Raw genomic sequence first — 16,009 nt, 5'->3', positions numbered from 1 at the left:
GCGTTTGTGGTGAGATGCATGTCTGTTTGTTTGTCACTTACTGTCGTACTGTCTGGTTATGTTACTGCATTTGCATTTGTTCGGGGAAGGTGAAGGTGAAGGTACCGACACACCAAGATATAGACGTTGTGGAAGATGAAGTATAGTTTGTCAGGCTTTGACTGCGGCTGTTCGCTGCGTAAAGTTATAGTTGTAGTATCCACCAGTGGCATTTAGAGTTAGTTTTAGTTGATTAATCGAATGGGGGAAGGCAGGGACAAATGCAGATGGCAAGACTAACGGAAGATTCTCGGAGTGGAAGCCGTTTTGAGTGCGGTTTGCTCGTGATTTGTTTCTGTTCAAAAAAATGTTCGAAAATGTTGAATTTCGATCGTATTAATGCAATTGGTGCAATTATCTAATATTAATATTTCGTTCATCTACAAAAAAAAAACGGAATGCTGGCCAATTGTTGTTCGTTTGAATCTCTAGCAAGCAGAACACTGTCCAGAACCGAGCCGATCGGACTCGAACGGAGTCACTGATAGTCGACAGAGTCACTGTCCAGCAATGTGGAGGAGACCCGCGATGTGCGGCGATTCCAGTAATCCGTGTAGCACGACTCGTACTGGGCAGTGGTGCGCCACGGTGGCCATTTCAGCTATTCCTCGACAATGTCCCACACCATGAGCGAAGCGTCTGTGCCGCCCACCGTGATGAGTGTGTGATCCCCGCACAGGAAGCGGGCGCAGGCCAGCATGCCAGAGTACACCTTCGACTCGTGGAATTCGGCGCGCGGCGAGATGCACGGATACCTGTAAAACCGCATCAGATTAGCTAATTACATCAGCGGAATGCTAGCGCATTCCCCATTCCCCATCCTCCTTCCTTTCCCCTCCCATCGCCACAGCTCACCTGAACAAACGCAAATATCCCTCGGCATCGCCAGAGGCAAGCATATCGTGTGCGGCCGAGCGACTGCAGGTGGCTACGATGGTGTTGGTGGTGCTGTAGTAGCGATTGCTCCACTGGCCGGCCACCAGGAAGCCCACAGTGCAGTTGTTGGTCAGCCACTTGACATCCTTCATGGCAATGGGACTGCGCTCCGGCGACAGCGACTTGGCGTCCCAGAACAGCAGGTCAAAGTCAATTGTCACCGTCTGCACAAAGTTGCCATCCATACTCCAGTCCAGGTGTGTCAGGGGCTGGGAGCCGCGTATCTTGTTGACCTTCTTGTAGGAAAAACCGTCGCGCGACACGCGGAAGAGGTAAATGCTGCCATTCTGTGAGCCCATGGCAATCATGTCACCAACTGTCGGCCAGAGTCAGAGAATGAAGCAAGAGTTAGATCATGTGGGACTGGGACAAGCTTAGGGTACTGAATCCTACCCTGATTGTAGGCCACGCAGTTGAGGGGCGAGCCACAGACGCGAAGGGTCAACATCACCGCTCCGTTCTCGCAGTTGATGACCAGCAGATGGCCCTCAGTGCTGCCCGCAGCAAGAGTGCCAAACGGATGGAAGGCCAACGCCACACACTCGTACCCCGTCTGAATGGTCCAGATCAGTTTATTCTTGCGCCACAGCGCCACATGCTTGTCGTGACCAGCCGTCGCATAGAGCTCGTCATCCGGATGTGCGGCCAGACCCCACAGCTGCCGGCCATGTCCGAAGACCACCTGGGTGAAGCGGCGCTGCAGCGAGCCCTCGAGGATGTTGTTGCGGGTTGTGCCGACATATATGTTGCCATCGTTGCGCCCAGGACGCTGCGGATAAATCGTTCGCACGCCGCCAGCGGCTTCAGGAAGCTGCCACAGGAATACACAAAAATAAATGAAACAAAGCTCTCTCTGGGAAACGCCTAGAAAGCACCACCTTAGTGTCGGCAATCTTCTTGTAGTTCTGCAGGGAGTCCCAGGCGGCTATCTTGCGGTCCTTTTCGCCGCCCGACAGCAGCGTTCCCTCCCCGAGCATGATCAGGCAGCCGATGCCCTTGTTGTGGGCCTCGAACTCGGTGCGGACAAAGTAGGCGCCATCGGAGTCCACAGAGTAGATGGTGATAAAGCCATCCGAGTCGGCTGTTATGACATCGCCATCCGGCTCGAATTGCACGCTCGTTACGTGCGAGCGCGATGGCTGCTTGACAATATCCGTCCGCTCGAAGAAGCCATCTTTGCGCCGATGCCAGAAGGCCAGGTGGCCGCGCCCGTGTGTGATGATGAGATTATCATCCAGCGGATGGAATGCGGCGCCCGATAGGCCCTCCTGCAGTGTCTGCAATGGACCAGTGCCCAGAGATTAGATTAGTCTGAAATATAGCTTCATTGGATGGTTTGGGCTTTGGACTCACGGCTACTTTTCCCAGCAGGTGACCCCATTGCCACTGCCAAACGGACAGGATGCTCTCACGGCCGCTGTCCACGGCAAGGATGTAGCTGCCTCCGTTCTGCGAAGGAGTAGGCAATAGGGTTATCTTATCTAAAGTAATTCCGATGGATAAATTTTACCAGCTGCGAAAATGCCACGGCAGTGACGCCACTATCTAGTTCGCCCATGCCAAAAACGTAGAGTGTCTGCAAGGACTCGGTGCTCCAGATCCGTACATGCGCCTGCGACTTGCGATCGCGTCCAGCTTTCTGCCCCGAGGCCACCAGCTCCCTGGAGGGGTGCACATCCATGCTGGCAGGGATGAGAGTCTTTAGACATCTGTGGGATCTATTCGGGGTCAACAGCTACTCTTACCACATAATATCTTCAGTGTGGCCTGTGTAGTGGCGCTGAGCATCCTCGTCCCGATCGAAGAGCACGGCCACAGCGGCCACGTAGTAGAGCAGCTCCCCGGACGGCAAGACCCACAGGTTCCGGCGAGCATCGATGCCACGGTAGCCATGACTGAAAGTAGTTACTTGATACAGTGACTGGAGGTACAGTGAACACTCCTGCACCAGCTTACACCCATTGGAGCTGCAACTTTTTGTCCGGCGGCGAGTTGTCAGCCGGCGCATGGTGAACGGGCGGATAGAAGGTACGCCGCAAGCCCCTGATCGTAACCTTGGTGGGCTCCTCCTTCATGATGTCCAGCATGGTGTACTCCCCATTCGGTCGCAATATCTCGCTCTCCGGCGCGTACAGTATGCGCGGCCGGCTCTTGCTCCTAGGCCTTGCCCCACGCAGCGGCACCTTGGGCAGCTCATCCGTGGGCAGTATGGGGGCGGCGGCCACCACCGAGGGTCTCGACCGCGACCGTCTGATGGGTGAGCCGGCAATCAGAGCAGTGCCCGTGGCCAGGTAGAAGGTGTCCACGTCGGCGAACTCGTTCCGCAGCTGGGAGAAACTGCGGACCTGCGTGTGAGTGAGTTGAAAGGTGAGAAAACAATTTGTCAAATCATTTTGCAAGTTTCGGCCAGGCTTTGGTCTTCATTAAGTTATTAGGCCGCGTCAAGGTCGCCGCGCCGTGGCCGTTGCCGTTGACGTTGCTTACCTCCTGGCCAGTGCCTGTGTACATTTTCTTTGCTCCGTTAATTTTCAGCACTTGACCCAAATCCTCGAGCACTTCCTCGAATGGCTGCGAGGTGCGTAGGTTCAACAAAACGCGACACTGCAAGGGGAGAGCGAGAGAGCGTGAGAGGGCATGAGAGGGTATGGTAAACCCGTAAATGGGATTATGCATGTGGATGTGTACATAGAATCACGTGTTAAACATGGTCGAGTAATTAGTCTGGCCCCTGGCATACATACATATGCACCCGTACCCGTACCCGTACTCGTCCTGTAGCTGTACCCGTCCCGTAGCTGTACGTGTGTACGGCTTACATGGGTATGTGTGTGTGGCCCTTCAACACATTTGACTTGACCTGCGATCAAAAATTTAGTCACGGCACGCAACTTCCGCCCGGGTCCTGCCTCGGATCCTACTCTGGGACCCACTAATATTTATAATTATATGCTGTCGTCGACTGTTTCCCCTCCTCCCTCCTCCCTCCTCCCTGTGTCCTTGCCCTCGCGCCCTCGTCCTTGTCCAGGGCTACATCCATTTCCACTTCTTTGCGGCGCGTTCCACAAATCGAGTCTGTGACCTAGTTTGCGTTTTATTTTAATGCTTAATACATTTTATTTGTTGCTGCCGGGAGGTGGACGGGGGGAGTCTGAGGCAAAGGCAGGGACACCATTGTTTGCCCCTTGATGTGGATGAGGATGTGGGTGTTTCTGCTGCTGCTGTTGCTCCTGCTCCTACTGCTGTTGTTGTTGTTGTTGTTGTTGCACTTGAGCTCGTGCTCTCATAATTGGGTGAGCCCCACAAGCAGCTCGGCCCGGACCGATGGTGCGGCCAGAAGAAGGCCACGCTTTGTTGCATTTGTCGGTTGGCGCTTCAGTTTGGCTTTCCTGCTCTCGCTGCTTACTTTTCGAGTGGAACACTTGAGTTTTAATGACCTTCAGGGCCCTGATAACAGCTATTCACGCGTGCCGAAGAAGAATCTGTCTTTGTGCCTCTTCTGCCATCATCTGGCCGGGCCGTCTCCACTGGAACACGGCGTCCCCATTAAATTTAAGCAGCTGCCAGACCACACAGATGGGAGATACCTCTCTCCGTTGCCCCCACACTCCACGCCGCGCGGCTCCAAGCGCGCCAGCGACAATTGGGCGAGTGAGCACACGATAAACTTTCGCCGTGTCTGGGCGAACTCGGTTTAATTTATGTATTTAGTTTGGCTTCGAAAAAGGCGTCGGTTTAATGGTTTTATGTCCGTGTTGAGTGGTTTTCCCCGAGCAATTCTGCTACTTAATTTCCCGACCAGATCCGACTGATTGTCAGCAAAAAGGAAATCAACGTAGTTTCAAGTCCCTCCCTGACCAAGCCCCCGGCCAAACACCAAAAACCCGTGGCGCATTTTTTAAAATCAGAATTTGAACTTTTTCTGTCGCAAAAGTTGGAAATATGATTTTTGGTTGCTTCGGTTGACCAAATATAAAAAGTTTTTGAGGGTAATTTGCAAATCAATTATAATTATCGGATACATTCTGGCAAATGTATTACTTTTTTTAAGTCTCAGATCGAAACGAATACTCGTAATCCTTTTGCCAGGCAGAGAAGGAGGCCTTTCCTGAAACACTAGCGATTAAAATAGAATTAGTTCCTTTCTACTAGTCGTATTTGTTGGTCAATTGAGTCTCGGGCCATCTATTTAGTCCGATGCGAAAACAAACGTTTTTTTATCGTGGGTTTTTTTCCTCTGTTTTGATCTATCGGTTTTTATGCGTTGTTGTCTCACTTTTTTGTTGTTAGAAATTTGATTTACAGCGACGACGCATGTCCTTTATGGGTCGTTAGGTTAACTGGTTCAGGTGTCGGCCTTATCGGACCGGGCCCTAACGATTGTTTGGAGCGGCCGCCGTCCGCCGTCCGCCGTCCGCCTCTATTTATCACAATATACGTACATATATTGATGGTTTATCAAACCGGTACACCTGCGACCCAACTGTCCGGCGAAAAGCGGCCGTTTGAAATTAAGATCCTGACGGAATGGTTGGAATAAGTGAAATAAATAAGAGACTAGGGAGACTCTGTATCCTAGAAATGCAATAAAAACCACCATTGTTCAAGTTTTCCAATCCATCCAATGTCCATCAACAGCTCTTAAAGTACATTTTCTCAGTTCAAAATCAGTTTCTCTTTGGAAAAGCTCCTCCTTCACAGCCCCCCAATCGAGTGTCACTTAATTTGCCGGAAAATGAATTGAAGGGACAGAAGCTGCTGCAGAAGATGCTTTTAATAATTTTGTGCAATGCATTTTGGGCCGATGCAGAGATGCAGAGATGCAGAGACGGTCCCTGGCCCTGCCATAAATTATGCATGGATACATATCTCTCAGTCTCTTCCCTTGTGTGCGTGTGCGTGTGTGTGTGTGCACACAGATGCTCGTATATATACATGCAAAATCACACACGGGAGCTATTCATAAGATGTCCTGATGATGCACAGAGGCCTCTGCCTCGGCATTGACTACTCGTATAAACAAATATAATTATGTGAGCAAATAATTACATTACCGAGAACGTTGGCAGCTCCAATCACGTGACCCCAAACAAATGGCGTTTGTTAAGCCAATTACGTGCACTTTTCGTATATGGGTTGGGGTTTGGGTTCGGGTTCGGGTTCCGTTCTCACATTCCCCATTCAGGTACTGCGCGGAGAAGGGGGGGTGGCAATTGGTAGGGAGGGGGTCAGGGAGAGACGGCAAACAGCTGCCGGAAGGAAGCGGGCATCGACGTGGACACAGGTCCTTCATCTGGCTGTGCATTCTGTGTCCTGTGTGTGATTTAAATTTTCAGCATTTCTCTCCGCCCTCCGCCCACCCATCCTTTAAGGGGGGTGTGGGGTGGAGGGTTTTTTCCGACATTCAATCGTTGGGCCGTTGCATGGCTGATTTAATCTTGGTGACGTCCAAACCACTCCAATTTTTCAAATATTTTCGTTTGCTTGCTCCGCTCCGATACAAAGGAATTCCAATAAAACACAAACATGCATAAAACAAAAGACGTTAAACTGCAGGGGGGGGCCAAAGAGGTGGCTGGAGGGGCGGCAAAGCGGCAGCTTTGTAGTCCTCACTGTCGTCATCGACAACGTCCATGGAGTTGCATAAAAGGGACCAGAGTTATTTAAATGAAAACGACGGTCTGACTTTGGGGCTTCGGAGGGGGGCGGTTAAATCGAATCTAAGAAATATTTATAGCAGAACCCTAGTGGAAAAGATGGAAACTCTTTATGCATTATCTGCAGCAGGACTATCGAAGATGTGTATTTCATTGAAGGAGCGCATTCCTGGGTTGCGGCAGCAGAAAGATCCCTAATTTTATACATATTTTCTTGGCCAGTGTTTGTCTTCGTCAAATATACACATGGCCAAGAGCAGGAGAGCACGTCAGTCCGCCCCGTGGCCTCCCTATGTGCAGGAAAATACCTACACATATCTCAATGTGCATTCATTACATGTCATGTGCATAAACACATAATAACTGAAGGCCAAATTTGTTTCATACGTCAAACACCTGAGTTGCAGGTTGCAAGTTGCAAACAAAAGCAAAATACAATGTGACACGTTGCACTTTAGATTGGCAAACGCCCAACCCCAATCCCACAGTCCTACATATAGGAAAAGTTAAGGGGGGCTGCTGTTGGTGCTGTTGGTGTTGCTGTTGCAGCGCCAATATTGAGTGCATGCCATTATGCATAGCCATTTATTGTGCCTTTCAATTGCATTACCCCGTGCGAACATCAGCCGAGGCAGCCGAGGCACCAGAGGCACTTGATGCAGACGTAGACATTGATATAGATGTAGATGTGGATGTAGTCGCTCAAAACAGAGCCCAGACGCAAACAAAACCAACAGACACAAACGCAAACACAAACATGGGAAAAGACACAGACACAGACACAGAACGGACCCAGGAGCAGGAAACAAGTGGGCGATGCGGTGCACAGTGTCCACAGATTGGGGGAAATAATGAGCTCCAAATTGTAGTCTATTGGAGCCTATTATTACGGAATCTTTCCAGAAATCTCTCCTTGCAGATCTATCGTTCCTGAGATGCGTATGGAGTTGAGTTGGGTTCTCTTCAATGGTTTCCATCCATTCATTACTCGCCTTGCACCACTGTGCTCGATGGAATCGGATCTCCGAGTAATGTACGTGTAGTGGAATCGGCGTCAGCATTTGGTGTTTGGCGGCGGCGCCGTACTCCGTACTTTCAGCGATTTTTGTACAAAATATATATTTTAGCCGGGACTCCGTCCTCTGGCCCGACCGACAACGACAGCGACGACGACGACGACGACGACGACGACGACATGTCCTTGGCCTTGGTCATTGAGCGCGTGCAGTGTTCGGTGGGTTGAACAACAAAAACAGCGACTACTACTCGTACAGTTTCCTATTTTGCAGTTGTTGTCGGTTGTACTTTGGTCAAATTTGCATTGCAAACTCCATTAAGTGGGTCTTGCCGGCGGGGAGAGGAGCGGAGAGGGGCTCTGCCTAGCTTGCTTTTGTTGTCGCCTATTTTTCCATTGTCTGCCGTTGTCTGGCATTGTCTTTCCCATTAATGGGATTCGATTCAGGTCTGGTCTCCGGCAGATGGACAGGCACTCTCACCACCTTGGATTGGGTCGATCAGACGCAGCGAATTCCTCGGCCAAGGTTGAAACGGCCCTTGATCACACCCACGCGCCGCAAGGTGTCGAAACGCCCACAACGTAATGTATTTTGATTCATAAAACGGCACGAAAGCCCCACCCAGTCTTCGCGTATCCCACCTGGGAAAAAAGGGCTACAAAAATTTTACTTGCACTTAGGAAAATTACCATAAAACGTTACTACGACAACGGCTTTGGAGGAGGGGAGGCGGAGACGGACTACGTTTATAGTGGCTTCGGCCAATTCATATTTTAAAGGCATTTTCGTAATAATAACATAAATTACGAGACTGCCAGAGCGAGGGGGAAAGAGTAGCCCTCCGAATGCAGGAGTTTTCCCAGGCCGTCCCTCGTTTTTCGTCTGCCTTCTTGTTTTTGGTTGTTTTTGCTTGTTTTTGCAGGGGGTATGTCAGCGGAAATTACCAAATTGACCGTGGCTTCAATTTTGTTGCCGTTCGGCTTTTCGGCTGTTTATCCAACCGCCTGCCTGCATACCAGTACGAGTACAATAAAACACAAATTGCAGACAATTGATTTTCCATATGATTGCTGCAGGGCCCCGAAACCCCGAAACCCAGTCCCCTCCCCAGCTCCGACCCCGAAAGTGGGCAAAGGTTAATTGCACCCTTCTTTCAGACTCCCACACAGAACCTTTCGACATTTTTTGAATGTCAAAGTGAATGGGTTTTTGTTGATTGTCATGAAAATTTAATCCCTGCACTTGCACGGGGAACGATTTAATAGAAAATGTATAATAAATTGGGAATTATAATTGCGCAGTCATTACGGCCAGGCCGAAAACCGAGTCAAAAAAAAAAAGACGGGTGTCGAGGGGAGGGGAGATTGCGTTTGAAAAATGGCAACCGCAACTAATGATGGTCCCGAGAGTTGGTCCAAGGGTTTTTGCAGAAAACACACACAAAACTTTATTCCAATGTGTGTCCTGGGTATATAAATTGTCGAATTATTTATGCGCTGGATCCCTTAATGACAGATAGTCAGTTGCGGGGTCAGAATGGATGAAAAAAAGGGGAGCAAAATAAATAAATAAACTGCGCTGGCCATTAAATATTTATGGCAAATATTTATATAAACAAAAGCGAATCGGTTTGGCATTCAATCGACCTCGGAGTTGGCGGAGTTGGCGGCGCTGGCGGCGGCCCCAATTTTTTGGCCCACCAGCGAAGCTGAAAAGTAAACTTTTGACAAAATGCATTTTCACTATTTGCCAGGTCAGAGGTGGCTATATGCTCGCACTCGTATTTGTATAAAACTTTCCGGATTCCGAATTTCGAATTTCCTCCGTTGAATATTTAAGAATATTTTTACCGGCTGGCTTTCCGCATATTTCGGCCATCACTTTGCATAAATTTCAGTGGACTTTGGCAGCTCAGCCTCGGCTCCAAGTGGCGGCTTGTGCGCTTGTCGCGACGCTCTAATGCAATAGTCAAACATAAATTTACATAAATATTGCAGTCCGATGCGCGCTTTAATCGCGCCAATTAAAACATTTGCCCAACGCATCGCTGCCCCAGCGCAAATACAATAACAAAAACAAATACCGATTCAGGGAAATAGCAAAAATTCTGCAAAATGCAACGCACGAGGAGCAATTTCGCAGCAGAGTCCCCCACATCACTGCACTTCCACAACACAAATATTTGTGTGCATTGTTGAGGGCCTGGGCCGGGTCATGGTCCTGGGTATGCTGAAACAATAAATATCGTACGAGTCTGTGATGTCAGGAGAGGACCCAGACCCAGACCCAGACCCAGACCCAGAGCCAGACCCAGAGCCAGAGCCGTACTCGGACCCCCCTGCACTCACCTGCACCGAATGATCCAAATTATTGATGATGCGTATCACACGGCCGGCACTGCGCTTTATCGAGCCTGATGTGGTCGATAATGTGCCCAAATCCGCTTCCATTATTGAGGGCTTCCGACTGGCGGGCTTGGAGCCCCAGCCCTGATTTCCAGGCGATGCATACCACATCCCGTTCTTCTTGCCGTAGCTGGCAGGCTATCCGAATAAAAGAAAATGAAAGAGATAGAGAGGGAGAGGGAGAGAGAGAGAGAGAAAAGTATAGCAAGTGAGAAACAAATAAATAGTAAAAGTACGTGCGAATTGCTGAATTTTTGGCAATGGGCTACTATCCACTTCTCATCTCCCATCGGCATCGGCATCGGCAGCGGCATCGGCATGGGCATCGCCATTTCCAACCCCATCCCATACCATCCCAACCTCATTTTCCATACAATATGTATATTGTGCGTACGAGTATGCATATGCCACATTCAGATCGCTGCCATCGCCACCGCGGCTTTCGCGAAAAATTCCTCGCAAATCTGGAATTAATTAAATTGTTTTGCAGCACGCACCGCTCCAGCTCCGGGTCCGGCTCCGGCTCCGGCACCAGCTCTGGCTTGACCATGGACGTCGACGTGAACACGTATCTGGACACGCACCCACTCACGTCACCCCAAAATGCCAAAATCAACCAAATCTCATCCACGCAAACACTCACGCACTGGCAGATTGTGATTGTGTGCTCTTCGGAACACAACGAGTACCCGAACCCGTACCCGTAGCCGTACCCGTACCCGTGTACCCCTAGCTGTGCGTGAGGCTAAGTTGGTTGTCTGTTTCTGAACTTTTTGCTCTCGCCTCTTTTTCGGCCAAAGGTATCGAAATTGCTCGACGACGCGTCGGCTCGGTCTTAGATAGGAGTTCGTGAGCGGACTGCGAAAAGATGATGGAAATCTTAAGCATCTACCATCTACCAAACATTTTCTTGAATGGCAATCCTTTCTATGATGACTGTCTGACTCGTGATTCACATCTGGCAATCACTTTCGATGTCACGCTCTCATCTCTAGAGCGTTTTTTCTGCCGCCAAGTCTGCCTAAGACTGGAAAAGAAATCTGCCTGTGTAGGTGGATATTGGCATGCTCTTTTATCTCATTGAATGATTACAGTAACTGACATTGCGAGATTAGTTCGGCCACAACTTGAATAAATTATCAGCAGAACGCTCCAAGCCTCCCTTCCACCATTCCACTCAACAGTTCGATGAGGTTAATGATACATGATACATGATACATGACACGGCTACGCACATCTGTATGTATTTTTGCCGTAAGCTTTCCATTTGCCTAATCATCAGTAATTGCCCCAGGCATCTCTTTCGTTCGCAGCCGAGAAGTCTTTGACAAATATGTATACATCCATACAGGTATGCAAATGTGGCATTCTTGGTATATGCATGTTGGAGGAACAGGATCCTTTAAATTGAGTTGTGGACACTCTCCCACAGTCAATTTGACAGATGCATTTGTCTTGTTTTTCATTTGTTTCTCATATTTTGATATATTTTCCAGCTCCACCTCTACAGAATCCCCAGTCGATGGGGAGAGTCAGGAATAGAAGTGGGACCATAATTCAAAATAAATAAATTTCTTAATTTAATTTTAATTGTTTTTCTTCTCCCTATCGTCGTTGCCGTGCCTGTCTGTCGTTTGGGTTGCTTTCGTTTGATTTAAAAATTCGTAGGTAGAAATTTAATTTTAATTCCACATTCGGGTCGGATGGATTTTCAATTTAATTTTCCTTCTGGCTCTCCTTCTCTCGTCTTGCCGCAATTGATTCTTCACCAAAGGTGAGGGAAGCAGGGACGCTTGAGCGGGGATGAGGGTCCGAGGCAAGGGCGATACACTCGTACAATAATTGTAAACCGAATACGGGAGCCGGAACGGAGGACGGTACAAAAACTGTAAACTGAAATTAATGTAAATTCGTTTTTAACACAATTCCTCAACCGGCCATTTTACGTTTTCTTTGTCGGGCCGGAGCCGGTAGCCGGGAGCCGGGACCCCCGTTTGACCCGAAAAACCGAATGATGTTTGGGGTCTCGGTCTGTGTCTGGGCCTACGCTCTTTGAGCGTATAGAAAGCTCTTTGCAGGAGCCCAGCATGTGCACAAGGTACAATCAAAATCAAGGCTTTTAATTGAAATTCAACAAAATGCAAAAATTCAAATATCCTTCATGTAGTATTTGTCTGAATGTGTGTGGGTGTATACATACATACAGACATCTGTACCTGTGTGGATTTGGTTTGTGCAAAGCGTATGGATGTGTCAATGATTGTTGTTGTCGTCGGGATTCAACCTGGCACTGATACTGCGAGTGGGAGCACCAGTGGACAGACACGGAGCGGGAGCCGGGAAAAAATTCAATAAAAAAAAAAATAGTATCGCCAGAAAACAATTTTTTATGCCAACCATTAAATTGCGAATGAATATTTTCTATTGAACAAAAACATTGGGATCTCTCCTTCAGCAGAATACTTCTACAAAACATTTTTCTGGCTTCCTCTCACTCTCACTCTCTCAATATTATCTCTAATAATCCATCAAAATTAATCAAATTTTATAATTGGAATTATTAGTGGTAATGCGATTATTTCTGGAGTATTTTCGATATAATTTCTAATTATTTATAGCTTATGCAATTTTTCCTGTGAAATTCTTTTAATTCCTCATGGGATACTCTCCGGTGAAGAGAGCATGTTCAACTTGTGGAGTATCGCTCTATTCTGCGTGGAACACTCTTATATTTTGAAGCCTTTTGTATGCCTGGACATCTGATTGGATCTGGGAACAGGACGTTAGACGTTAAAATGTAAGGGTGTTAAGGACTTCGATGTGACTCAGGCAGACTTCCCTTCATGTTTTTAATTAAAAACCGTTTCTTTTTTGGAAACGATTTATTCATTCAGCAATTTGTTTGAAAACCTCGTGATTGACTAAATAATATTTTATTTATTTAAGCATAAGGGATTTGCTGGATGCGGGAGAAACTTTAAGCAGCGATTGGCCTAGCCCGGCCCTTGGGGAACGACACTTCTACTTGACTCCCACTTGGGGAAGTGGCTGCTGGTCCTGCCACTTAGCAACTAGCATCAGAGTCGTAGCCGGAGCCGGAGCCGGAGTTGGGGCATGGGGCAGCTTGGCGAAAAGCTTAAATTACGCGCTCAATTAAACTTTAAGCAAGTTGGAAGAGGGCGGGCCCCAATAAAAAAGGGGCCGGGGCGGAATCTAAGCGCAACTTCAAAGCCCTTGTCCCGTTTGACGTGCAGCCTCGCAGAAAATTCAGTGAAGCCAACGACAACGACAACGCCACGACACAACGTGACACAACCCGAAGGCGCTGACTTTGGGGTGTGGCAGCGTCTGAGCGGCGGCGGATTAAGCTGCCGCATTTTACGCATATTTAAGCCAAGGCCCAGACCCCTGTCCCCCCATAATCTTAGTGATTATTACTTTGGGGAGCCAGCAGCGGGCTGTGGGAAGCGGCCCGAAATGTGTTTTGTTCCGGCATACCCGTAGGCAAATAAAATAGTTTTCCCGATAAACTGGTAAACAAATAAATACTCCCATATATTGACATTTCTGTCTGGGTCCCCCGGTCCACTCCTGGCAGCGCGCGAGCAATGTTTATTGGAATTTACAATTTATGGACAGCTGTGCGTATACTTAATATCGAAAGGGGGAGGGTTTCACCTTTTGGGAGATTTGTTTGTCATGGATTGGTGGATGATGGGTTAAAATAAGATTGAATAAAGGGAGCAATTGGGAAGTTCCGTTACAGGACCTAATTGTAATCTGGGACCCAAGCCTCTAGTCCAAACACGTCATAAATTCTGGCTTGCTCTGGAAGTGGCTGGATCTAAGGACTTTCCCAGGGATGGTGCGTTGGCTCGATGCCTTTCCTCCCCTTGGGTTTTCCTCCTATTCAGCAGTTTAGAGTAACTTAGTGGCTAATGCAAATATCATACTCAATATGGGGCGCAGCATACATTTGGGCTGACGTGGCACACGCCACGTGCCGCAAACACGCACACACATGCCATACAAGGCAATACAATATTTAAAATTGGGCATACATCAACAAAGGCCAGCCAGCCAGCCAGCTAGCCAGACAGGAGGACAGCATGAGATGCAGCGGCCAGCACACGTAGACCATTAAAAAACACTTAGAAAAACAACAAAAGTCATTTAAACTTTCAGCCAACTTTTTTACCAACCTCTCGCTTCCGCTGTCAGTGGAAAAAAAAATGAAATGTGAAATTAAGAGATGTGTGTGAGACGCGCAGGGAGGCTGGGAGCCACGAGAGATACATATGTGTGTGTGTGCGTGTGTCTGTATGTGATGTGCCGGACACGGAGCCGGTCTCTTTGTTTGCACTGACCCAAGACTTGGTGGGGGATGTGAGCATCACAAAGGGCGAACTTTCCTCGCTATCCTCGTCGATGTACATTTAAGCAAAAGTTTCTTCCTCGTTTCCCAGGGCTTACGAACGGGAGTGGGTGTGCGAGTGTTCGGGGCACTTTTAATTCAGTTGCACTTTTATCCGCCGCACGGCATCAACTTGATATAAAAAAAAAGAAGAAAAGGCAGCACAAGAGTGCAGAAATAAATGTAATTTTCTGCGCGCGTTTTCCTTCGGCCTTAAGTGAGTTAATTGAAATCATTTACATTTAATTGCACTTTAAATGAGTTAATACGTGGCTCTAGCTGGCTGTGCTAACTGCCTCGAGCCTGGAGTGCTACGGTTATCGGGAGTTTAAGCTATACGGGCAACCGTTCACATTTCGTTTAGGTTCCGCTGGCGTTCGCAAGGCAACTGTCGACAACTCGAGTCAATGGAAATCAAGTCACTGAGGTGGTGTCCGCGTCCTGCCACGCTAAGTATTACGTTACGTTCCGCCGCGTTACGCTATCCATACGTCGCCCCGATTGACCAGGTTATGCATGCACATACATACATGTACGAGTACGTATGCACGTATGTATGTATCTATATGGGGCTGACGGATACATGTGTATTAGTAGTATAGGTGTACATGGCGTGTATATGAAGCATATTCAAATTGGCAACTCAGCACCACACTCTTGAGGCTCTTTCTTCTCTTTTTCTCTCTCTGCAATACCCACTCTTCGTACTCATTCACTCACACTCTCGCACTCGCGAGTCCTGCCTGTGTACTCATATTTCTTGTATACTCGTATTTATTTATTGTTTTGCCAAATCAGGGCCGTCAATCTCAAAAAAAAGCTTCGCGGCCATTAGCCGCCACTTGCCTCCTCCTCCACTTAACGCCCCTCCCGCTTCCTGGGGTTGCGGTGCTTCCACCACTCGCCGCTGTAGGGCGCTGCTCGAGTGAATCAACAAGGCGGCGTCACTTGGCGGCACTTTCGCGCCAAAAATACAAGGACACACATACAAACATTCATATGTATGCATAGTATCTGTGTTCTGGGCTCTTCTCTCATTGGGGGCATTTACGCTTTGCTCTGTTGCTTTGGCTGTTGATTTGTTTGCCTTAAGAGAAACATTCGCTCAATTTGGATCAGCTGGGACATTGGTACCTGGTCTACAGGTAATGCTCTAGTTACAAACACGTTAATTTAAGTAAATCTGTGTTAAAACAACTCTATCTGAACTGCTGCTACCCTACTTCTGTTCAATACACTAATCGCTTTGATGCTTATTGGCAAAGCAGCATTGCTTTCTTAACCCTCATTCCGAGCAAGTTCTATATCTCTGAATTGCACAGCGCGATTGTATTGTTGACTACAACTATCACGTCGACTCGAACCTGGAGGCACATAAATGAAATATATTCCTATATGGGTGTGCGTGGCAAAAGGGCCATATAACTTTCACTGGCGAAAGGCCCTGCACACGGCGGGGCCAGGGAGGAGGTTAAAGTGGAGCGCTCTTGGGTTTTCCCCGCTGTTTTGATGTAGCGTTTGTTGCAGCTTTCTGAGACGGCCACT

General features: G+C 48.3%; 1 protein-coding gene across 2 annotated transcripts in view; it reads right to left on the bottom strand.

The window, feature by feature from the left end:
• Positions 1-418: 418 nt before the first annotated feature.
• The window catches only part of LOC6597085 (echinoderm microtubule-associated protein-like CG42247), a 36,358-nt gene continuing 20,767 nt past the window's right edge, over positions 419-16,009 (bottom strand). The window contains exons 1-11 of one of the 2 annotated variants that reach the window (XM_026989658.1): positions 14,418-14,573; positions 9,994-10,188; positions 3,460-3,576; positions 2,932-3,320; positions 2,721-2,870; positions 2,486-2,657; positions 2,329-2,424; positions 1,854-2,252; positions 1,369-1,786; positions 895-1,291; positions 419-794 (exon numbers count right to left, since the gene is read on the bottom strand). In XM_026989658.1, coding sequence (XP_026845459.1) covers positions 641-794; positions 895-1,291; positions 1,369-1,786; positions 1,854-2,252; positions 2,329-2,424; positions 2,486-2,657; positions 2,721-2,870; positions 2,932-3,320; positions 3,460-3,576; positions 9,994-10,188; positions 14,418-14,486 — 2,556 coding nt within the window. In that variant the 5' untranslated portion in view covers positions 14,487-14,573 and the 3' untranslated portion in view covers positions 419-640. Of the gene's footprint in view, positions 795-894; positions 1,292-1,368; positions 1,787-1,853; positions 2,253-2,328; positions 2,425-2,485; positions 2,658-2,720; positions 2,871-2,931; positions 3,321-3,459; positions 3,577-9,993; positions 10,189-14,417; positions 14,574-16,009 lie in introns of those variants that run through there. The other variant, XM_026989657.1, reaches the window with a different exon arrangement.

This window comes from Drosophila persimilis, unplaced genomic scaffold, assembly GCF_003286085.1.
Source record: "Drosophila persimilis strain 14011-0111.01,24,50 unplaced genomic scaffold, DperRS2 tig00000431-arrow-pilon, whole genome shotgun sequence".
NCBI classification, from domain to species: domain Eukaryota; kingdom Metazoa; phylum Arthropoda; class Insecta; order Diptera; family Drosophilidae; genus Drosophila; species Drosophila persimilis.
The sequence above is the reverse complement of the archived record's forward strand: the minus strand, read 5'-3'. Positions and strand labels throughout refer to the sequence as shown.